The sequence below is a fragment of the Patiria miniata genome, unplaced genomic scaffold (genome assembly GCF_015706575.1).
Source record: "Patiria miniata isolate m_02_andy unplaced genomic scaffold, ASM1570657v1 HiC_scaffold_9, whole genome shotgun sequence".
Lineage (NCBI taxonomy): Eukaryota > Metazoa > Echinodermata > Asteroidea > Valvatida > Asterinidae > Patiria > Patiria miniata.
The window spans coordinates 23,208,059-23,233,083 of NW_024037076.1; the positions used below are offsets into that span (position 1 = coordinate 23,208,059).

Sequence of the window (25,025 nt, forward strand, 5' to 3'; positions counted from 1 at the left end):
TTGTACTTTTTTCCGATAACGTCAATAAATTTGTAATGCAAAATTGAGCTATTAGCCATATTGAATTTCCCAGGCGTTACATATGATCTGCTAACAGTTTAAAATTACTTGGTATGGGCCTCTGGTTACCAGTCCAACCATAATAGCATTTGCATTAAACTAGTCATTAATTTTTCATGTGAAATATCCTGTTGAATTCACCAGCTAAGGAGAATTTTTCAATATTTTCATTAGTGGTTTTTTCTTTTTCCTTTTTCGCAATCCACAAGGAATTAGCATATGATTGCCGGTCGTATTTTCTTTGTCTCCTCACTTGGGATTTAGTCCAACACATGATTTTCATTGACCGCATAATGTCCCACATTTTTATCCCAGGATTAACAGTAATTCATTTTAAAATAGCTGGGTCGGTCGTACATCATCGACAGGAGAGTGTGCCGGGCGGAATTTATCCGAAGTCATATATCATCCTAAGGGCTGGAATAGCCCATCTGTTGTATCCTTAGATCTCAAAATCGGCAGGAGGTCAGAAATATTTTGATTTTTCAGGATGAGAAGACCCGATGTCATTTCTTAAAGAGGATCTTGGGATTGAATCATTTCAGGAAAGCAGACTTGTCGGGAGTATTATCAGCAAGCAGGGCCTCACAGCATACGACCAGTTAGTAGCAGATTCTGCACTACTCGGGTGTCTTTCCCATATATAAATAGCCGGCTAGATCGATTGCTTTGCCGTTGAAATTGTTACTGAATAATTGACGAAGCCGGGGTAATTGTGCCGCGTGGCATGGCCAGGGTATAGATAGGTCTTTGGCACGAACTGTCACTGATTATTTGAGGAGTAATATTTCAGAGCATGGAGGCTTTATATTACCAAGCTAGCCATCCGTGACAAAGTCACACCATGGGAGACTCTCAACTCACCCAATAGGAACCATCTGGACTCGCATTTCTTGCACAATACCAGACGGTCTTAACAACAGTTGGATGAACGCTGCCAAACAAGATGGAGCCAGAGAGAAAAAAAAATTAGCTTCTTTTTATTTGTGTGTGATAAAACATTCTACGGCCAAACATTGTTTATACATGCACAGACCTTAATGGATTTCAGAGCCACGTACATTTAGTTCTTTGTATTTTTGAGGAATTACATGACCTGAACTGACCGTCTTGCCTGTACTTTGTCCCTTTCATTCCCCTCCCCTCCCCTTTCTCTTCTCTCCCCCTCTGTCGTCTCCATACTGTCATCAGACACAAGACTTCATCCCTCTTCCTATTTACATGGTAATGATCCTCTCAGGTGTTCTCATCAGAAAATCTGTTTATTTTTAATTTTACCAAGCTTTGTTGCGAGTAGAGAGATGGTATTGAATGTCCTGTCCTGGCCTCCGTGTGGCCAGCCATGCATGCATTGATGCGCCTAGCCTCCGTTGTCTCCACAGCTCTGACTCTAAAGTTCGCTGCCGACGACAAGAGATGTTTTTATAGTCACGGATACTTCAGCTAATTTCGGAAACCAAACGAGAGAGAATAACGTCCCAGCTTGGATTGGGAGAAATTCAGGAAACTCGGCATACCATGAATAAACATAGGTTGAAGTTCAGGTGTGAATTAAATTCAGTTTTGAATTTAAAGGGGAAAAAATTAGGCCAAGCTGTTTACTTTTATTCAAGGAATTACAAAAGAGTAAAAAAAAATACTGCAAACTGCTTATGAACTGGAGTGACCTAAAAAAATATACAAAATATATAAGTTGGCAAGGCCTGACATTTTGATCTTAGCAGAATCGTATCAAACTTCAAAGGAAGTTCATCGTGCTAACTAAAAGTTGATGTAAAAATTTGTCGTCAATTTTTTAAATGAGCAGAAAAGGGTCATCTTGACTTCCTGAAATTGTTTATGCGAGAAAGATAAAAAAAAATGTAAGTGCCAATATTTATTGTCCTATCTCTCTGAATATCAGAGTGCAATCCATCACAGAAATGGACTTGTGACAAGTATATTTCTTTTAAAAAGGAGAAGAAAATATACTGAATTATACCCAGCAGCTGAAATGTGGCCGTCATCACCAAACCATCTCAAATGCTTTGCCCACTTTGCTTCGTGAGTGAAAGGAATCTCCTGCAGGGAAGTGTGCTAGTTTCCGAGATACGGTAGTCATCAATAACATAGGTTCTATTCTCAGTAGCCATTTTGCTCTTACATACTTTAAGTGTACTCTGTTTCTTGCAGTTAGGGTTGATAAACTTCCTTTTTTCTGGGGTACAAACTGGGCTTGTTTCTGGAACTAGTTGGTTGTGCCCTTCAGTGACGACAGAAAGGTTTAAATAGAAAGAACTGCAGGTTTGTAGATGCTGTTTTTGCTGGAAATCTCAATACCATTATCAATTTTGGTAAATACTGTTTCTTGATTTGTTTAAGTTATTTAAATTTCTTGAGCTAAGTTTCACAGTTAACTGAACAATATAAGAGATACTTTGTGAAGTGGTCACATGTTTGTCCATGCCTGCTCTCATGTCCTATACATGGACCTCAGCTGTTCTATCTCTTCACAAGTTCTCGGCTAAATAGATTGCGTCTTTCATTTCACTTTAAATGGCTTGGAGGAAATCCAGCCTTAGCGTTCCATCAAATGATCAGTTATTTCCAGAGCGTCTCCTACGTGGCTAGCCTGCCTGCAGTGTCAAGTCCGTGAATATAAAGTCGCAGAGATGACTGTGTTACCGGTAACCCTTACAGGCTTGGCCAAATCCTGGAGACTCGCACCTCAAGAAAGACAGAAAAAAACCCTGCGTGTGTGCCCCAATGCGGGGGCTACATGATTAAATCTTAATAGTGGTGGTTCACTGTGCAGTAGTGAGTTTTCAAACTGACATAGGATAACAGTGATACGGGGGGAAAACCTCAGGAAATGTCATTTATTTTTTAATGACCATGCTCAAAGATACAATAGATGTTGGCTTCTTTGCTGTTGGCATGACGATGATGAAAGAGTGTTTTGGGATTCGCTAAGGTAACAGAAGTTCATCGTTCTGAGCTACAGTTTTTTTAACCTCTGAAGACAGTTGTCCTTGTAAATTCGATATCCGGTTTGTGATGTGGCATTTCTTCTAGCTGTCTAAACTTAATTTCCAAATATTTTGGGGAAAGTGTCATTAATGCTCCCTTTTTTATTTTGATTTACTGTTGCTCAGTGTGTCTGTGTGAATAAAAATCAAGTTGAATTCATTTGCAATATCACTATACTTGTTAATAAATTGCAGGCTGTTTTTAATGTTTTTAAATTTCTTTATACAGTAGCTACTCTTAAGATCTCTGTAAATGTGTCCAAAAAATTGTAATAAGATGTTCTAAAGTTGACTAATTCCAGTTATCTCTGAAAAATGACAAACCGAATAGAACCTTTTATTTTGGAACAGGTAGAACCGATAAGACAACATCAGATCTTGAAGGTTTCTAATTACATTCATTGGCTTTCTTAATTCCCAAAGCCGTGTATTTTCACACCAGTGAGCCGCCAACGGTAGTATGAGTCTTGCCTACTAACTTGCCCAACATCCACTGTATACCTCACATCTCAGTCTGTTGACTGAGCTTCATAAAGTATGCAGAAGCCTCGCGTTTGGCTGGGGACTAATTTACCGGTTGACACCACGAAGAGGGCGATGCCTTCTCGCTGTGTCTTCCCCATCCTCTAGCTCCCTGAAGATCTGGGTCACATGTAGGTAGCGACTCTGTGCTATGAATATCATGAATGTGGACCTTTCTTGTAGAGATTTGTAGCATAAGAGCAATGTCTTGTTTCTTGTGAATTGTATTTGGAAGTGTCGAAAAATCAGGCTGTCGAATCTACATGTAGTTGATAAACTGTTGACACCGAAACGGACCTATTTGTTTTGAAACAAGCTTCTCTACCTATCATTGACTTCATGTCCACTTTTTAGAAGAAAAATAATCATGTTAAAAAGCAAATAGGACAATTTTTATTGTATAATTCAAATAATAATGGAACGTTAAAAAAAAAATGGTGTTGAAATTTCATCTTTGTGATTCTGAACCTTACCATAAAAATGTAAAACCCTCCACAAATTTAGACTTTCCTCACGTGTATGGAGTACCCAAATCATACTTGCAGAATTCGTTTAAAAAATGTTAGTTACTGCAGATTTTTATTTCTTTTTTTAATGGGAACAAATTTCCAATTGTTTGAGATTTCATTTCTTAATTTGTGTTGGCAAATTTCCAGTGGTTGTAGATTTTTATTAGTAATTTGATGAATTTGTTTAACCAAAATTTCACTAGTGATTGCCAAGGCGCCTTAGTTTAATGAAAGGAAGTGCTGATGAAGGGTTTAAAACCTAGAAGTCATTCACCTTGAGTTTGCCGTCAGTCAAAAGATTACGACAGATCATCGCATACCAGTATCAAGACGAAAGAAAAAAAAAGAAACGAAGAGAAACTGGCGACACGCAAACGTCTCCAATTATCTGTTTTGCTGGGCAGAAAATAGCAAGATGAATTGCTTTGTAGGATGAGTAAAGAGGGTCTTAATTCAAGCAGGAAAATGATGATTTGTTTTCAATTTGGGGGGATTATCTGGCATAGTTGCCCTCGGGGTTCTAGTATTGGTCATGGGGTGCACAGGTGCAGTATGGGTAGCAAAGACGTCGGTAGCGTGCCGATCATGTTAGCCTCTGCTTGTGAAATCGATAGTTGGTCATCGTAAAATTGATTTTAGCTACCATTAAAAGCAAGAATAATAAGAATAGGGTGGGTGGGGGTTTGTGTCTGCAGGGATGTGGTTTTCATGTTTACCTACTCATTTCCTTCACATTTATTATTTACTTATCATTGTGGTAGTCCTCATTGGTAATTGGCCCCTCTTGTCATTAGAAATGTTGATCAAAACTTTTCCGTTGAATTTGGTACAAAGCTTCACATTATAATTGTGGTTTAAAAGAAAAATAAAGTTAGTGTCGTAAGACGTTAGCTTCTATACCTCAAAAAATTGTGAAATACTGATGAAAACATGCATAGAATATAGTGAGTAATTTATTTGAATTTTTGTTTACATCAGATATGATTTTTCATAGTTGTTGGAAATTTACTGTGGGATACATACACTAACTGAAGTTTTTAGTCAAATTTTAGTGCTGTCTTGTAAAGCATAGTGTCCTACTTAGGGTTTGGGGATTGGCATTGCAACAGATCCTCTCAAAATGGAAACTTTCCAACAATATTTTTGTGCCAAACGTTTTTATTTTCGGCAGGGTTTTGTGTCTTGTTATCTCAGCCAGCAGGTTGTGGGAGAGTTGGGTGTTTCTTGAGGGGGCAATGCCCGGGCCTTGAGATCCTACCCACAGGGACCCTCCCCCAATCTATGAGATTCCTTCTCTATTAAATGTCGTCGGACACAGATTATGATGTGGCTATAAGTCCACTCCAAAATGGTGTCAACTCCAATTAGGCCAATTTGCCTAGTTATAACCCATACACTAACCCTCCTGTATCGTCACCTACCACTCTAGTCTTGCTGTATCACTATGCTGGAGTCTAACCCTAGGTGCTAAGGGGGGAAGGAAGGGGGTAAGGTAGGATACAGAAGGGGTCAATTACCTTAGGGTTGGGGCACCAAGTGTTTAGGGGAGACAGGTCATGTGTTCTTTTTGGTGGCGTCTTTTCAATGCGGCTCAGAATTAAAATTTATTTAAGGATTTAATGTCTTAACCTCACTTGATTGCTCAGTTAAAGATTGTTGTCTCTGTCTACAAAAACAAATCAAAGTGATGAGAGATGGTTAACAGATGAGAATTTAAATCATTAAAATCAGAAACTTTCATTCCTGTGTTTATTTCTCTGAAACAGCAATATTTGCTCTTTTTGAGTTCATTGGTATTTCAAAAAAGCATCCTTTGTTTTCATTTTACCCACTCCTTCTGCAGGTTCTTCTTGAAGTTTTTCCTCAAGTGCAACCAAAACTGCTTGAAGAATGCTGGAAACCCAAGGGACATGCGACGGTTTCAGGTAAGGCATGGGGCTACCGTGCCGTCTGGCGATCGATGCACCAGACACCATTACAGAACCCTCCTCCCTGTGCCTCGCTTCTCCTCATCCACTGCCCATCTTCCTTCGTGCCCATCCTTCCCCGCTCTCCTATGTCAACACACAACTCGCTTCTAAGCATGTGGTTGCATGAGCGCTACTCCACAAGCAGGAAAAATAGGAAGTGCAGGATTTGTTTTGAAAAGGGGCGCTCTGAAATCGATGCTGGATTTATAAGTGGCCCACAATCAATAGCCCATTCCTTGCGGTAGCTACACAAACAAAAGAATACGGCTTGGAATATATAAGCACTAAGGACTTGTAATTGTTTTTGTCTTATTCTTCGGGGTTCGGTCTGAGGTCTTTAAGAAGTGTGTACTTGGTCATAGCCGGATGTCAGGGCTGGAGAATTGAAGAGTGGTTACGAGGAATTAAAAAAAGAAAGAAAAAAAAACTACGGCGAAACTGAAAATTGATTAGAAGTGATCCTTGCACACTGGGTCCATTTTGGCTATTCGGCGAAATTGGTGATCGAATCGGAGCTAGTAAAGATTTCTTAAGAGACTGTGAGATGTCCAGTGTTGACGATAAGTGAGAAGAATATCTCTTTGGTTTGATGAGTCAAGTACGGCCATCTTGTCAGTAGAAAACTATCGATTCCCTCCGAGTGCCTTATGGACTGCCAATCAGACGTATTTGCTCTGACGACCCCGCTAACTTGTTGTGAGTATCGGGTGGCAAGTCAAGGGAAATAGAACATGAAACCGTCCCCTGACCAAAAAAAGGAAAACAGTGGAGGAAAAAAAAAAGGCGTGAGTGCTGGATTAGCCAGAGTGTGAAAGCTGGCCGCGTTGCGCTATGATCGGGCTTAGCCCTGTTATTAAGGAAAAACATGTAGGCCTTCCAGCAATAGGTCCCTGTACCCTGGTGTGTTACGTCTTCTCATATCACAACCAGTGCCGCACCAAGGGGGGTTGATATAGTCGGAAGACATCTCAATTCAGAATAAGTACACCTATTGTGTTCGGTTGAAATGGAATTAACCCGAGCCAGAAATGGAGGGGAGTTAAATTCCTCTAAACTCCAGGAACCGAGGGTGAAATGACGTCTCCTGTGGGTAAAGGAATATCAACATTCATCAAAAAGATATGGATCTGTTTGGACAAAAAAATAGCCAGTAGAGATATGGCGGGCAAAGGTTCAGCCCCGTTTCAGTGTACTTTTATTCAAGAAGATTTGTATAAATAAGAAATTTAGAGTTTAAAATTGTGTTAAATTGACTTTGTGTTTTCCTTTAAATTAGAATGAACCTAATCTTTGAAATGGCTAAAAACTCTGAAACCTGAATCACTGTCTTGTTATCACAAACATCAACTGATAAAAGTATAAAGTGATATTTAAAATCATCACGCCATGTTTTAGTCATTGTCATATCTGTTGGCCGTAAAAGGAATACAAGAAATTAAAGGTCTTTTAAAACTGTTTGCAACTTGAACAAGTTTAACCAACATTGCGCACTTTCATGATAAAGGTATGTCCCTATGTCTTATGTTCCTCATATTCATCCACTGTAGGTTGTCATTTCAACCACGCCCAATGTGGATGGCCATGTCTTGGCCGTCTCTGACAACATGTTTGTTCACAACAACTCCAAACATGGCCGTCGAGCACGGAGGCTTGATCCTTCAGAGGGAGGTAAGACAATCTAGATTTCATTATCAGAGTCTTGTACTGTATTTGTCTTTGCACAGTCTGTGAATTCAATTGTTTTTACAATTGTTCTGTCAAAAGAAATTTGAAACTGTTCAAATTTATCTTTCTTAGGAGTGTCTCAATTTCAAACATGAACAGATAAATTCACTCAATTGCATACTAACTCATTTAAGAAAGAAAAGAACAAATGTTTTGATTTTTTGATGAAGTATCGCCAAATGACATTCAGTAGCATTGAAATAGTTTTATACATAAAGTTGAAAGCTATATAGAAATGAAAAATGAAGTTCCTGAAGTGGTCTGTTTTCAATTGCAGTTGTTTGCATTTAGTAAATTCTTTACTGTAGATGTTTTTAAAAATGTTATTTTTGACGACAGCCTGTTCTTTACACTTGATGGTAAAGAAGCGAATATGTTACTTGGGAAGATGATTGCTGTCCTGGGAGTACTTGTTAATGGGAGTAAGCTGTAGGTCTGATAATTCCCAGACATCAGTCCTCAATTTATTGCCTCTCTGACCATATCATGCATACTGGACAGGCTCCTTACACGTCTCTCTGATCACACAATCATCGTGCGGCAATTTGGACCAGAAAAACCTGGTTACGTATCACTTGTTACAACCCGGGCAACATATGAAAATCACCAGACCGCTTTGTAAACCAGGTAACCGTAGCGTTTCTTGGTACATATTCACGCCCTCGTATGCAGACACTCACAGATGCAACGCAGATGTAGAAGTCGGTGACTCGAAACGGTTTGAGACGGGACTTAATTAAAGAGGATTGGGCGGATTACTCGCGTCTGTGTGAAGAGGGGAAATTTATGGGTCGGAATTGGGGCATCGACACCTGCGCTGTTTGTTCGTATTATTTAGCTGTCAGCGGCTGCAAATTTTTACAAGTAATGGCAGAAGGTGAGGTCAGTAGATGGAGTTGAAAAGTGTGAAATGAAAACAAACTGAGGATTAGTCTGTCTATTAAAGGCCTCGTCATTTTGAACAACTCATTTCATACTTCAGAACTTACGAAGCAAAGTTGGGTTAAACTAGAAACATGGCCTCCGTTTAGAAGAGTTCACCTGAGGGGTGTTTGTGTCTAAGATGAAAGTTGTCCTACACGCAAGGTATCGGCAGAGTTCAGTGGCCTGGCAAGTTTTGTTCACACGACAGTCATTTTTCAAGCTTTACGGCAAATCTAAGTCTTCTTTAACACATACGCCACAAATCAATCATCATCATTATCATTAGTGTTTGCTTAAATCATCTCTGAACAGTCTTTAAAGTTTGGTGCGTTGACCTGTGATGTGGGTCATAAATCAAATGCTTACCAGGGTCCTTCACCAAGACTAACAGTTTGAGACCTGGGGTCCATCTCTTAGCCCATTGTTAAGACGGCAAGTTACACCAAGATTAGAAAATCCTGTCAACAATAGGCAGGAGGAGTAGTAATGATGAGCCGTGTTTTGTTGGGAGATCACCCACCGTTGGAAGCCATTGTCCAGTCGGACACTTTATCAAAGTGCGGCAAATCGCTAGTGATTCATCCCCTCGGCCTTGGATAAAAAATACCAGCACTGCCCCGAGTCATTGTTGGGTTGCTTGTTTTGGATGCCACGGGGAGCGATCTGCAAAAGCATCCGTGATACAATGAAATAACAAATTGAAAGAAAGAAAAAAAGGGAAAAGAAAAACCGGCGCTTCAGGGAACTCATCTCCTCTGACTAGAAACTAAACTGTTTACGTCCTTCTCTGTGGTTGATGTCATGTTATGTGTTTGGGAGTTGTAAGAGTCTTTACTGGACAAATGTTGACACCGTGCATTCAAGAAAGATCTTTGGTAAACACTCCACTGTGGAACTGAAGAGACACTGTCCAAAATAGCCAGGAAAACTGAAGAAATGTTTCAGTTACTAATGTTTTTTTTTCATTAGAAGAAAATTGAAAGTAGGACGTATTCAGATAGTCAACTTAAAAAGAGGCAAAATGAAATGCACACAATTGTCTTAATTTAATAATGGCACAAGATTTACTTCTTAATTTTGTGATGGTTTGGCTCGACATCTTTATTTCATATGCCCATTGTTGGTCAAAATCCTTGGAATGCAATAACAATAATTGTCATTGCCTATCTACATGTATATGAATGCATATTATATCATTGTGAATACCTTGTAAAAAAATTTTTTTGATTGACATTTTTTTTGATTGGAACCATGACTGAATTCAATGGTAAAATTGGTCTCAATAACCGACTTGAAATGTCTTGAATTCATCAGAATGCGCATTTGTCTAAACCTTCTAGTTTTGAGAACATTCGGCGGTTGTGTAGCTGACTGTTGGATGGTTTGATTGAGATGTCAAGATTATATCCTTGTTTATCCTCACTGACAGGTGTTGTAGTACTCAGTCAGACCTTAGGATTACAGATCAGACACCTGTGGTAACAGTAAATCCAGACCCAAATCCAGTCATCTAGACCCAAAATTTTAGTCAGATTTGGCTCAAAAGTATTTTAAAAATTAAATCATGCCAAACTTTCAGTATTTGATTTTGGAAACATTTGGCATTTTATTTTGGGGCATTCAGCTTGATAAGAATATCTTCCTTGGTATTATGGGATAGAGTTAGTGGGTTTTGGTTAGCTATAGTCCTGCAGGCTCCTCTGCCTTTAATAGGAGCCCAAGAATAGGTGTCCATCCAAACTATAGTTTCAACCTGACCGTTCTTTCGTTCAACCAGTTTTTCATAAATGGTATTGTAATTCCTAATTCCATTTATTGGAAACTTTCTGCCAAATTCTGTTGATCGTCAAGTGGATGTCATGTTTTCCTTTAAATATTCCGTATTTTCTGCTTGATATTAAATCAATTAATAAACGAAATCAGTAAAAATCAATAATTGAAGAATTTCATAATTGTCTCCATAAAAAATGGCTTCCTCGGTTTGCAAAAAAAAGTAAAACATTAAGAGGGGACTTTCTAGTGACATTTCCACCATGGGCCAGATTTAGGTGTGTTCCTCTCGAACATAGACACTTGGTTTGGGAAGAATCAAAATATCAGAGCCTCATCTTTAACGATTAATATGTTACAACAACATTTCCAATTCTGCTGATATCCTCTTATCCTAGCTACACCATGCATCAAAGCCATCAGTCCCAGCGAAGGTTGGACAACTGGCGGATCCACTGTCATCATCGTTGGGGAAAACTTCTTTGATGGACTTCAAGTCGTCTTCGGTACCATGATTGTATGGAGTGAGGTGAGTTTGATTGGGTTTCATGTTGATTACTTTGTTCTAGTTGCTGCATTATGTTGTCAGTTTTCCTGTTACTTTGTAGTTTTATTATTATCACTGTCCTGACTTTACTCTGATGTGATTCGTAGTTGTTCGCCTATATGTACTTATCCTCAGGCAGTTCAGGTTCAAACTTGTAGAAATAGGTATTTCCCCCGAAGATTTAACGGATAAGTTTGAATGCTAGATAAGTTTTGCACTATGTATTCCCAAATGATGCCAAAAAAGGTCTTTTTACCGCTGCAATAAAGAGAAGAGAGTGACAACAGAAAATAAGATGGAGACTCACGAGCTGAAAAATGCAGGAGATGAAAAAAGCTGTGGAAGGTTTTCTGTGGTTTAAAAAAGTCGTCATTGAAGATCAAGTCAAAGAACTATAGCAACAATAACTGCGTGTGGATTGGTTCTTAAACTTCACCATCAATAGGAGAAGAAATCTGACAAATTTGTTCCTGTTTCCCCTCCACAAGGAATTGCATTACATTTGTACTATTGTCTATCGTCGCTTGGGTGAAGATTACTAAGGTTGACGTCCGTTATAAAAATCTGAGTTTCTCATTCAGACATGTTTTTGCCTGAGGCTTTTGCTCTTACATGCCAGGACTTAATTGAAAGTCGAGTTTGGAGAGATTTCTCCAAGGATGGGATGTTGTCTTCTCTTCTGACAAAATCTTAAAAAGGAAAAGAGTAAAAGAAAGAATTTATACTCTGATCATCATGGGGTTCTTTTCTGCAGGACCATTGTGCCCAAATCGTTAATCATCTTGGTACTTAAAAATATGAAGCTGGATTATCAAAAGACTTGTCTTTGTTGGCAGGAACAAAAAAATCTTGATTGTCCCGAATTGTTGTTGTGCCTAGTAACAGTTTAATAGTTGGAATCTAATCCTGAAGCTGGCCTACTTGTTGGTTTGATGAGGTGAAGTTGGAGGGACATAGGGAATTACATATTATTCATCCAGGAATTGCTAAGTCATTGATGAGAATGAAGAGTTCTTAAATGAGCGATTCCTGGGCTTTGAACTCTGCTTTTTCTCATTTTGGTTAAGCATCAAGCCCTACTTTACAGACAAAGCCCTTTTGTGTTTAGGAAGGAACGAGGAGATTGGGAAAGTAGCGTTTCAACTTGGGATTTAACTTCTTGGGATTTAACTTCCGATCAAGAAAGTTTGACTTTGCATCGCCAAAAGTGGCCATTCATCTTTAGATTTTGTTTGTTTCCTTGAGTCTTTACACCAATTTTTGTTTTTAGCCAATACTGAAATGTTCCACAAAGTGTCATACTGGTACAAAAACTACTGAAGATTATCAAAACTGTTAGATCTGATTTAAGAACTGTTACTTTTAACTTTTTAATTTTTAGAAAACAGAAGTTTAAAATGCTGGCTCTCTGCCGTCCTTCGGAGCATTATCGTTCTGACTGCATCTGGCCACTGCTAAAAAGGTTGTGGGCTGTTTTGTTTGAATAAGCCGACTGACGCACCCATAATTCCTTTTGTTTTGTAGCTGATCACCGCCCATGCCATCAGAGTCCAGACCCCACCCAGGCACATCCCTGGGGTAGTGGAGGTCACCCTATCCTACAAATCCAAGCAATTCTGTAAGGGTGCTCCGGGACGATTCGTATACGTCTCTCTCACAGAACCCACCATTGATTACGGTTTCCAGCGACTCAGCAAACTGGTTCCCAGACACCCTGGTGACGGAGACAGGCTTCCTAAGGTTAGCAATCTTGTGACGTTCAGTTAGTTTCTGCTACCGAATCATAGAATTTTAATAATCGTTCATTAAAGTTCTGACTGTCAATTCTACTCTTTTATTTTTCAATTGTCTAATCTTGTTCTTACAGGAGATAATTCTGAAGCGAGCAGCAGATTTAGCGGAGGTCCTGTATGGAATGCCTCGCAATCAGGTCCCGATTCCTGCCCCTCGCTCACCGGCCATCAACAACTCCAGCGGAACTGGTGGTCTGGTTCCTATGAACTCCTTCAGTAGTCAACTGTCTCTCGGTGAACACGATGGAAGCGGAAGTGAACAACAGTCAGGTAAGATAAGAAAACCTTCAATCATCTCATACTTGTTTCCTTTCGGGAGACATTCGGAGCTCCATATTTTTGGTTGAGAAATAACTTACTAATTCTGATCAAATCATGATGATAATCGGGCATGTTTAAACTAGACTGATTCATGTTTGAATCAGCCAGCCCATAGAAGGGAGCTTGGACTGAAAAATTCTGTTTTAACATTTGTTTTTTATTTTGACTTTTTCACTTTAAAATCAATCAATGTTCTTTTATCAAAAAGCACAGAGTTCCTGGTCACCCCCCCCCCCCCACCTGTACCTGCGACCCTTTATTGGTGACCCAGATTACCATCACATCTACAAAGTGAGCAACAGTCCTGGTTGCTCACTTTGTAGGCGTGATGGAAGACATCAGTTCTGGAAGTGTGTCATATTTCTCAAGGAGATTGGGCAAGGTGTGAAGTTAAGTTGAATGAATTGGAGTCAAGGTTGGGGGGGGGGGGCCTTGAAATGATGGGTTAGCTTCTCTTTGATGAAAACACTCTAAACTTTGACATATTTGGAGGTGAAATTGCAGTTTCAAAAGCTTGTGTTTTTTCAAGAAACTTTCTTGAAAGTACACTTTGGTGATCAAGTCTTCCTTTGTCCTGCCATGTTTTCCACAGGTTTTTCCCGCGTTCAACCCAGCAGTGCATTATCCCCCCGCGGGTACTCCTCCGGTATCTCCACACCTCATAGTAGTAACGGAAGCACAGGGTCTTACTCCAGTATGAATGGCTACGCCAGCGCCAGTAATCTCTCCAACATGACCATCCCATCCTCACCAAGTCTCTTCAACGGAACCGCCAGTAAGTACTGTCGTGGTCTTCTCTTGCATTAGTCACTCAAAAACCCACTCCTCCAAAGACTTGTTCTCGGGTACTTTTTGTCAAGCATGAGTTTAAGTACTTTATCTACAAGTACATGTACCTTCTTGTGATATGTCAATCGTTGAGTTTAAAACTAAGTACGAGTTAATGACTTGTGAGTACTGATATGAGTACTACCAAATCGAGTACTTAGTACACACTGACAAGAATGAGTACATGACGTGAGTAGTCCAGAAAAAAAAGTACTCGAGTACGAGCAAGATGAGTACAACTCTGCTTCATCAAGACGATGTCTGATAGTTTGTGTCTGTAGATGTAAGATATAGGACTTGCCACCAATCTCTGTAGCCGAGAGGTTGAGAGACTGGTTCCTTTCTGTCACTAGGCATGAAGATGGTTGAGACCAATAGGTGCTAGACTTGCAGTTAGAAAGTTGAAATTTGGTTGGAAATATTGAAAGAGGAAAGGACTGATCAAGTTTAATTTAACTCAACATGATGGGCTGAGTATTTTTGTCGTTAATCATACTATTAAGAGAAATCTTGAATCAAAGTTGATGTTCAGAATTCTTGTATTTTGAACTCGATGATGAATCAACCCTCATTCTTTTCAAAGTCTAGTATCAACTGGTTTCAACCAATTTGAACTAGATTTAGATAAAACTGTATCTACTTTTGTACATGTGGCAGTGGGATGTGTTTGTCATCTCAATTACTTATCAATACAGGGTAAATGACGCAAGTTTTTCTGCCCCCTGAATCTATCAGGGACAGAATAGATTGTTTTGTATTTACGGTGTGCAAATAAATGACCAAATTCGTTGTTCTTCATTAATGTTTGTTACTGATGTGTAAAAAAAAAAATGATATATCCCTAGATTGAACTGTGGGAAAAGATGATATCATATTTGAACAAATGCATATAATTGTTTTAAATGTTACAAGTCGAAAGTAGGGCTGTCATTTTAAATGTACAAATACAGCGGTTTAATGATTATTTTGAGTAGCGTCTATAGTGATACAAGTTGACCAGATCTTTGCACGAAAAAAAATAAAAATTAAGGAAACGCCAAAATTTCAAAAAAGTCCAAAATAGTTTTTTAATCTGCAGAGTAGCATCTTTGAAGAACTTATCAAGGCATGAAGCAGTACGGAAATAATCCATATCGCACTAATAGAAAAAAATTGGCTTACAATCGTGCAGTTTGTACGTTCTACTGATTGCATTTTGTTTCCCAAAGCAAGAGCAAAGTTGCTCTGGGACACTGAGTGACAAATAACTTTGCCTCAAGGATTTTTTTCCTAAGCTAAGTATTCTCCGAGTACAAAATGAGAGAGAGGTTTCTTTTTGTGGTGTAGTCTCCCGTCTCCTTGTGTAGGCCCCAGTAGCCTCGCTACACAATACTCCCTATTCACTGAGTTCTCGCCTGCCTAAGGCTACTTTCAAACTCCACTTGTTAATCTCATAATTTCGGATATTGCTTTCAATTTTTTTCTCTTCTCCCTGTTACAAGTCCCGACTGTCAGAGACTGTAAGTTTAATGCCACATTCATCCGTACAATTTGACAAAACAACCCGGGCCGGTATACAACAGGTCCTATGCATAATGTGCAATTTGCAGAGTTTTCCAACAACGACTTTATAAGATTTTCTCAAGAAATGGGCCGGCTAATTGCACGGATGGAGGGACTTTTGACGGGTATAATTTGATGAATTTGACAGGTTTTGTGGCACGGCAGGGACTTGTGACTATTCCCTCTGGTCTCCCAACATCCCTCTTGGCACGTCAAGTCGTACTCTTGAACAGTCACATTAAGCAATCAGCCTCAGTCAGCATTGTGCACCGTCGCACGTGAGCTCGGTAAATGGCCGAAAAAACACGTCCCAGTGAAAAAGCTTTAAAAAGGAAAGAAGAAAAAAAAAGAAATTCAGCTTGGTGTAAGCTCACTCACAATCACAGACTTCAATTTTGTAGCTGTGCTTTTTTCTTAGACTGTGTCGCCAACAGGTATAATAACTCCACAGTAGCTGTCTCATTGACAATTTTCCAGCGATACTCCCAACCGTTGGTTATGGGTTGCAAGCTGGATTTCCTAAGAGATTTCAAAATGAAATTATACAAGCCAGCCTCTCAGCATAGACATCCATTCAAAACGGACTCTAGGCTTTAAAGCTGTGTAGAGATCACCTTAGAATCACACACCTATACACATCATCGTCTTCAAATCTGCATCATGCACTCTTAGTTATTTTCCTTTTTTTTTTTTGCTTTGATGGATTCATTTTGTTTGTCCGTTAGCTGCCGTCCCTTCCTCTTCTCCATCGTCACTACCTACCCACCCCCCTCCCAGCAGTAACGGGACTGGGGGTTCCGCCTCCCATCGCACAGCCTCGGCCTCGCCTGGTCTATTCTCCTTCTCTCCAGCCAACATGATCACTGCCGTTAAGCAGAAGAGTGCGTTTGCCCCCGTGGTGCGTTGCGGTCCCTCCGGTAGTCCCTCCCCTGGTACGGGACCGGCCGGTTTGGCTGGTCCTATGGGGGGGACGTCAGGTGAGCGTGAGACACAAGGTGGGTGGTGGGTTTGGGCATGACTCTACTCCCTGCGCTTGCTTTTTGACCCCTCCCCCTCTCTCCCCCCTCCCCTCACACCCCCCCCCCCCCCACACCTCATTCTCAGTACAAACATTCTGTTCGTTCCAGCCTCTACCATTGCTGCTAACCCAATCAATGTTCCCTGCAGTATTTGCTTTTCTTTTTCCTTTCATTCATGCTTTACTTGCCAAGTGAAATCATTCTATTTCTATCTTTAACTAACCCAAAGTCAAATCATTCTATTTCTATTTTCATCTAATTTTATGCATGCTTCGTTTCTCTCTGTCGCTAATATCTTGCACTCTCCATCCATTCATCCTGCCACTCTTTGATGACTGTTGCCATGCCAACAAACCCACCACCTCACCTCTCAATGTCTCTCTGCTCATCAATATCTGATATCAATCAATTGATTGATTATTGATTATTGATCAAGCCGTTTAAATCCTTTGATTGACTCATTTTTACATTCGACAACGTCTACTTTTATTTGAAGTTCGTTTACTGTTCCAATTATTCTACAATCATTTATTATTATTTTTTTCATCTAGTTGTCAACATGTTCACGTTAATTGGAAGATTAATTGGAAGATGACATCAATTGTACCGATTCTTCAACTTTTCCAGCAAAAATTATGCCCTGTATTCCTTCATGAACTGCATGGTTCCCTGGCCTACTTCCCCTTGTAGTTGTCTCGATATATCTCTGCAACTAACTCATTAGATATAAAGCTGATTCACTCGACTAATCATAAATAATTCAAATTTCTCTTTCTTTATTTATTCCATGAAATGTACCTGTACTTTGAAAAGCATTTCAATCCTTATTTATTTTGACATTTGAAAGTTTGACTTTGAATCAAAATTCCACAAGGCTACCAGTTTAAATGTTTCATAAAATCATGCCAAAGTTTGCCAGTAATTGTCCTCAGTATATGTTGCAGCATTGTCTCAAGTTTAGTTGAAGATTCTGTTTTTAATACAAAGTTACATCTTTGAGTGCATTTGATTAGAACTTCAAGGCGCTTGACAATGACGTTATAAAGCTTCCGTTTTAACGCTGCACAATGAGTAATAGCCATTAAGCGTACTTGCCAATAATACAGAGTCTGATAATCGTATTGTACCCTACTCCTCGCCAACCCAGAGTAGTTCTCCAGCTAAATTGATCACATTACCTTGGCGATTCCTCCAGCCTTTCAAATCCTAACCCTTTACGTCAAAAAGACGTACAGCCCATACAATAATTTCTGCCACAGAAAACAAGCAAATCTTGTCTCTAATAACGTCGGCCTTTTGTTCCGTGTCCATTTCACCCATTTCCGCACAAGAAAACCCCGCATAGTCATTGAGAAAAACAGGCCTTCCTGTAATTGGATTAGCGTGTTTATTATTTACCCTTGATTTGCAGGCAAGGACTCGTCATGCCTCTCTGAAGGCCAATCATTTCCATTCAGAGTCCAAAAAAAAAAAAAAATTGTAGTCGGCGAAGGATAAGATGACAATGCCAGATTACTGTGCATTCCTTTGTCCTTTTGTTCCTATCTCCACTTGGCATTTTGACGTCTGCTTTGCAATCGTATAATTCCAATTGTGCGACTTCAATCCAATCTGAATTGATATTTAACTATCACATGTCCCCGGGGAGAATTATAGGACATGAATGCGTGCAGTTGGCAAGATCTATGGAATAGACGGCATTGAACATCAACAGCCAACAAAAATAAAAGAATATTTTTTGTTTGTCAATTGCTGTGAAAATTTGGAAGATAAGACTAAAAGATCCAAGTAGTACAGTCTAAATTTAAACATGAAAGAAGCACACTCTTTGGGAACTACATTTTCATGGAGGTTGCATCATTGTATTTAATTTATGAGTTCAACTGAGGTTCAGCAAAACAAGATCAGGAAATACAGGAGCTTAAGAAGGTAGTCATTACTGCCTGGACTGTTCTTGAGCCTGTAGTTGAAGCATTACGCAGCATTTCAAGGCACGGTCGCTTGCATGAGGCCATTATACCAGAGAGACTTGAACATTTGTAGTAGATTGTGAGTCATCTCTTCAAGCTATGTCTTGCTTTGTTGCCCAGCCTAAGATTTATCGCCGCTCGGGACACCCCCACGACACACCGCTAAACAATGAAATAGTCAGACTCTGACTGGATAATTTGGTGATATATGGGAGGGTTCTGATGACAGTAACCAGCTGAAACATTTATGGAGGGAAATTTTCGACACGCATTTTGCTGTCTTTCGCACTGCTTCAAGTATAAAAATCTGCTGTAATTTTATTCTGGTAGCCTGTGTAAAAGATCTGAAAAATATAAATTGCTTTTCACTCAAACAAGCCAAGAAAAGGACAGAATCCAACATGTATGAAAACAAAATTGTTTCTTGAATTGTAGTCACACCTGTTCAAGTGGCCTCTTTGACAAAACTTTTACCAAGCCTCGAGTAATTAGCTAGGTCGCTTGTTCAATGTTACCACCTGCTCATTATGAGTGTCATTTCTGGACACCTGCCAATAATAATGGCCACCTACTACTACCCTACTCCGGCCACCTGTCTTCTTTAACCACTCAATACAGGTGTGACTGCTGTAATGAAACAAACATTCGGCGCTTTCATCAGCAGAGAAGCTTACCCTAGGTCTTGTCTCTCTCCCCTTTTCTCTCTCCATCTGACATCCCATCTGTCACCCCCCTGTCCCTTACCCCACAGGGTCATCAACCATGATGTCTCCATCTTTCTGTGGAGTAGGGGGACCCTTTGCCCTACCTACATGCGGTGTACACACCTATGGCACACACATAGAAAGTCCCAGCAAGTAATTGGTCTGTCAGTTGGTCACTCGATCACACTGTCTGTCTGTGGGAAGACAGGTGACGTCTTTTAAATTTTGTGATGGGCCAATCACAGGGGACATTTGAAGGTCTTTAAAATCAAGCAGCAACTCATTATGAGCAGCTCTCTGCCATCATCTTAAAAAAAATCTTGAGACTGTCTGCAGATTACTTCCTGCCTCCTATTAATGCAATCTTGCCTGTAGGAGGTCAGGGGTTCCATGCCAGATCAAGCTCTTAATACAGGTTTTGTTTCTTGCGGATGCTAGCTCTCGCTGACGCTAACACATAAATTTAGCTCTCAAACACTGAACTGTGGGGGAAACAACCGTGGTATTACTTGTATGTCTTCAGCTGCATTTCTGAAATTATTTGCTTGTGAGAGAAGGAATAGTTCTTGGAGAATACATTTTGGATTAAAAGTCCATGAAAAGTGAAGATCTGGTCAACAATCGAATGCCAAAAGTAGTTTACAAACTTGTCAATGTCCTGTCACGTTATGTTATAAATCTGTGTATGTTTACTAGTAGTCTGGAGATTTCGGTTCTGTTTCAAGAAAATAGATCAAATTTTAGGCCACCTTGTCTTTTTAACTAGGACAGCTTTTATCATCTTGAATGAAAATATACAGGGAAGTTTTTTATTCAGAAGAAAAATTGATTATGACGATAATGATTTAAGATGATTATTATTATAAAAAGTATGGTGCCAAGATCTTAATTCATTAATGATTAGGGCTTTATCTGAAGCCCAGTACTGGTTTTTACCGTCAAGCTTTTTGCTGCTTTTGTACATATTTGCTTGTTACGTTTAAGGCTGTGCAAGGGGAAAACCAACACTGTTATTTTTGTACTGGCGTAGGAACTGAAACAACTTAGGATGATCATGTACATGTACGTAAACCTCTTATAGGTGGAATTTTAAAACAAAAAGAGGTTCACCCATTTGGGGTGTATTGCTTTTAAGTATACCTTAGATTTTTATAGCGGATTTAGAGAATCCAGGCTATTATTTTTGGTATCAATCACGCCAAATCTTAGCAAAAGGGTAATTTTTCCAACTAGATTGTAAGTGTTCAGACCTGTCATATTAGAATGTGCATTTCCGCATTTGCTGTTATTGAATTGGAGAAGAGGTTTGGACGAGGGGAACAGTTTTATAATTTCTCCATCTAACGCCCTTGGTCGGTCGTAGAATACTGTACCTTGAATCATTTCACCATTTTTACCTCAAAAACAGTCCTTTTTTTCTGACTGTTCAATGCTTTTTTTTCTGATTTATGCTGTCTAGATTGAGTATTTGTCCAACTTTAATGGGTAATTCAGAGTTAAAAAAAAAATGAAGATTTTTTTTATTTTTTACTTTAACTTGATCAGGTGTTCAACCTCGTCATGCTTAAGGAGACTAAAAGTATTCATTGCAAAAAGCTGTCATATGTGGCTTGAACAAGACTGTAAGTGTGTATTACTTTGTTTTTCAGAGCTGTATAATATGTCTGCCCATCTTCTTAGATGAGGAAATATTATTATCAGTGGTTAGTGTGGGCATTCTGGATGTCCAAAGCAAAATTTGGCATTGTAATTTCAATATAATCTGTTTTATTTCATCCGAAGTCATGAATGAGAGGTGATTTTTTGCTCTTGCCTGAAAACTCATCAAACTTTGATCCAAACGGAACAAAATTATTTAGCCATTCTTTAGAAAGGCTTGCACCTTCTCCTTGGATCTGCTGATTTCCTCGTTTTTTACTTCTCATGAATGCCATTACAAATTAAAAAATACTTTACAAAGTGTTTTGTAATTTGGAGTTTCCTCGGTTTTTTAAAATTCCCAGTTGCATGCCTGTTTAGATACCACGTTGAAACTTAAATTTGGAAGAAGGATATAAAAATGACATTTTCGCAAAACAAATGTTTAGAATGATAGTAAAAGGTTACTGGTTATGTCTTTGGCCCTCTCTGATTGGCATGATTAAAAAGTTTTGAGGGATTTTTTTCCAGGAAATTAAACATACATGCACAAAGGTACTTTTCTCAACCAGTCTGCTTCCATATATTATCTTAAACTGCTACATGTAATTTCAAAACATGTTGAAGGCTTTTGTGGAAGCAAAATTGTAAAAGAAATAACCGTTGTTTATATAAACAAAAATCTGAAATGATTTATTTTACAGTTTTACAGCTACTTTAAAGAGAGAAAGAGCTATAATCTAGAAAGACTTTAGGATTGTCCATACAACTGACAGTGTAACCCATACATGTACAAAGTGTGCATTCTCAACACGTTATTATTCTTGTGTGTATATAAAACAAGGAAATTTATATATAAGTGCATTTTTCTGTTTTTGTTTTTGTACCAAGACACATACATTTATGTGTCTTAAGCGCTGTGTAAAGAGCTTCGGACAAAACGATCAAAGAGATTTTTTGTTCCAAAAAAAAAAAGAAGAGTGTATATAGCTGAGTTTCTTTTGAAGAAAAGTTTTAAAACATGACAAACCAGATACAGTATTTGATAAGATTTTATAAAATCTTAAAACTATATTAAGTTTTTGGGGATGCTTTTTTTCTTCCAAAATGCAGGACTGATCAAGTTAGCACTTAAAACAATTAAAAACAAGAAATGGAATGAGTTTTTTTGGGGGGTGGAAAAAAAACACACACAAAAACAGCCTTTGTTCAGCTTGTGAATTAGCTTTGTTACTATATAACCGTGAAAAATATTCAGCTTAAAACACCCCCAGACTACACCAGATCATGTCAATACATTGTATTCGAAGAATTGAATTTATGTATGTTTCGAAACGTAATGGGCTTTCACATTCTGTATTTTGAAAGGAGACGCATTCATGTCAGTTATAAAGTTTTATCCAAAGTAATTATTTTCTCTGTGTAAACAGAAGCATGTCCAGTAAAATGGAAGAAGTTGAGACACGGATTGTAAATGACAAATTATAATGTATTCAAAAATTGCTGTATGACACTTTACAACAAGCCACAACAGTGATAAAGACTGGACATTATGTTATGGAATTACAAGACATCAATGCCAGTGTATGTAAACATTATTTTTAGTTAAAGGGATCAACGGAGCAAAAAAAATGTGCTTTGATATTTTTTTTGGTGTATAAATTGTCAGTTATGCTGCAATGTGTTCAAAAAGAGATTTCGTAGGTTACAAAACTAATCCGTATTTTAAAACCCACAAACATTCTTTCTTAGAAAACACCATGGTTTCTTTATGTATCATTGAGTCCTTTTTCAAGCTGTTACAACCCACGAAACTTAAAGAAATTGATGAAAAATTGTAAAGATTTTATTTGACAAGTTCCACTAAGTGTTGTATATGTTAACTTGAATGGAGTTCATGTAACAGGACTTTTGTGCAAACATTGATTTTGACAAAAAAATTGTCATGAATTTGCATAGAGTGGCATTTGGACTTATCTGTTTCTTTTAAATTTCTGCTGCCGTGAAACAAAGAACTCCTGTTTTTCTGGGTCAACTTTGTTGTGTTCACTATTTCTATGACTCAACCTTGTATTAGGTGATGCACAATGGGTATATTGCTGAAAACATTTACATCCACAAAGACTTGTGGACATCCACAAATGCTTGTGGACACTGATCTTGTTGCTGACGTGTAGGTAGCCTATTGCTGTTGTGGTTGAACTGTTTCTGTTGTTCATTGTGACTATATTGTCTTGATTGGCTCTCTAAAGATGAAAATATTAATAAAAAAGGAAATATAAGTGAGACTATTTAGGGTGTCAAATGTTTCTTTTTTCTTTTTGAAAATTGTTGCATTTTTTTTTCATGACTTTGAGTAATAGAATATACAAGGCTGTAGCCTTGAGTATTTTTCTATTCATATCATCAAAGCCATACCATTTTTGAACTATTGATAACACAAGGCTATAGCTTCTTTCAAAAATATTTTACATAATTTTTTCAAATTTGAAAAATATACAAGGCTATAGCCTTGTGTCATTATTAGTTCATTTTTTGAATTTTTTTTAATAGATATTGTTATTAATAACTGAAAAATATTCATGATTGTAATAGATGTAAAATATGCAAGGCTATAACCTTGTGTTATATATAGTTCCAAGAATTATCATGATTTTAATAGATTTTGAAAAATATGCAAGACTATAGCCTTGTGTTATTAAAAGTTCAAAAATATTTAACGAGATTTAATTTTTATGGATTTTGAAAAATTTGCAAGGCTATAGCCTTGTGTTATTAAAAGTTCAGAAACATATTTAGGAATTTGATTTTAATAGATTTTGAAAAATATGCAGGGTAAGGGGTTAGCCTTGCATTTTTATCAAAATTGGGCAAAATTTGACTTTTTCTTGAAAATCTGAAATGCAAGGGGTAAGCCTTGCATTTGTATCAAAATTCGGCAAACTGACTTTTTCTAGAAATCACAAAATGTAAGGGGTTGGCCTTGCATTGTTATCAAAATTGGGAAAACTTTGACTTTTTCTTGAAAATCACAAATGTAAGGGGTTAGCCTTGCATTTTTATCAAAATTGGACAAAATTTGACTTTTTCTGGAAAATAACAAATGTAAGGGGTTAGCCTTGCATTTTTATCAAAATTGGGCAAAATTGTCTTTTTCTGGAAAATCACAAATGTAAGGGGTTAGCCTTGCATTTTGATCAAAATTGGGCAAAATTTGACTTTTTCTGGAAAATAACAAATGTAAGGGGTTAGCCTTGCATTTTGATCAAAATTGGGCAAAATTTGACTTTTTCTGGAAAATAACAAATGTAAGGGGTTAGCCTTGCATTTTGATCAAAATTGGGCAAAATTTGACTTTTTCTTGAAAATCACAAATGTAAGGGGTTAGCCTTGCATTTTTATCAAAATTGGGCAAAATTTGACTTTTTCTTGAAAATCACAAATGTAAGGGGTTAGCCTTGCATTTTGATCAAAATTGGACAAAATTTGTCTTTTTCTGGAAAATCACAAATGTAAGGGGTAAGCCTTGCATTTTTATCAAAATTGGGCAAAATTTGTCTTTTTCTGGAAAATAACAAATGTAAGGGGTTAGCTTTGCATTTTGATCAAAATTGGGCAAAATTTGACTTTTTCTGCAAAATAACAAAATGTAAGGGGTTAGCCTTGCATTTTGATCAAAATTGGGCAAAATTTGACTTTTTCTGGAAAATCACAAAATGTAAGGGGTTAGCCTTGCATTTTGATCAAAATTGGGCAAAATTTGTCTTATTCTGGAAAATCACAAATGTAAGGGGTTAGCCTTGCATTTTAATCAAAATTGGGCAAAATTTGACTTTTTTCTGGAAAATCACAAATGTAAGGGGTTAGCCTTGCATTTTTATCAAAATTGGGCAAAATTGTCTTTTTCTGCAAAAATCACAAATGTAAGGGGTTAGCCTTGCATTTTGATCAAAATTGGGCAAAATTTGACTTTTTCTGGAAAATCACAAATGTAAGGGGTTAGCCTTGCATTTTGATCAAAATTGGGCAAAATTTGACTTTTTCTTGAAAATCACAAAATGTAAGGGGTTAGCCTTGCATTTTGATCAAAATTGGGCAAAATTTGACTTTTTCTGGAAAATAACAAATGTAAGGGGTTAGCCTTGCATTTTGATCAAAATTGGGCAAAATTTGTC

The 25,025-nt window shown here is 38.1% G+C and overlaps 1 protein-coding gene across 1 annotated transcript; it reads left to right on the forward strand.

Moving 5' to 3' along the window:
• The first annotated feature begins 5,943 nt into the window (after nt 1–5,943).
• Nucleotides 5,944–23,141, forward strand: LOC119720136 (transcription factor COE3-like). The gene is made up of 7 exons (XM_038189691.1): nt 5,944–6,024; nt 7,617–7,737; nt 10,887–11,017; nt 12,560–12,775; nt 12,903–13,098; nt 13,742–13,924; nt 16,245–23,141. Exons 1-7 carry the CDS (start codon nt 6,010–6,012, stop codon nt 16,535–16,537), a joined length of 1,155 nt encoding a protein of 384 aa, XP_038045619.1. The 5' UTR covers nt 5,944–6,009; the 3' UTR covers nt 16,538–23,141.
• The last annotated feature ends 1,884 nt before the right edge of the window (nt 23,142–25,025 follow it).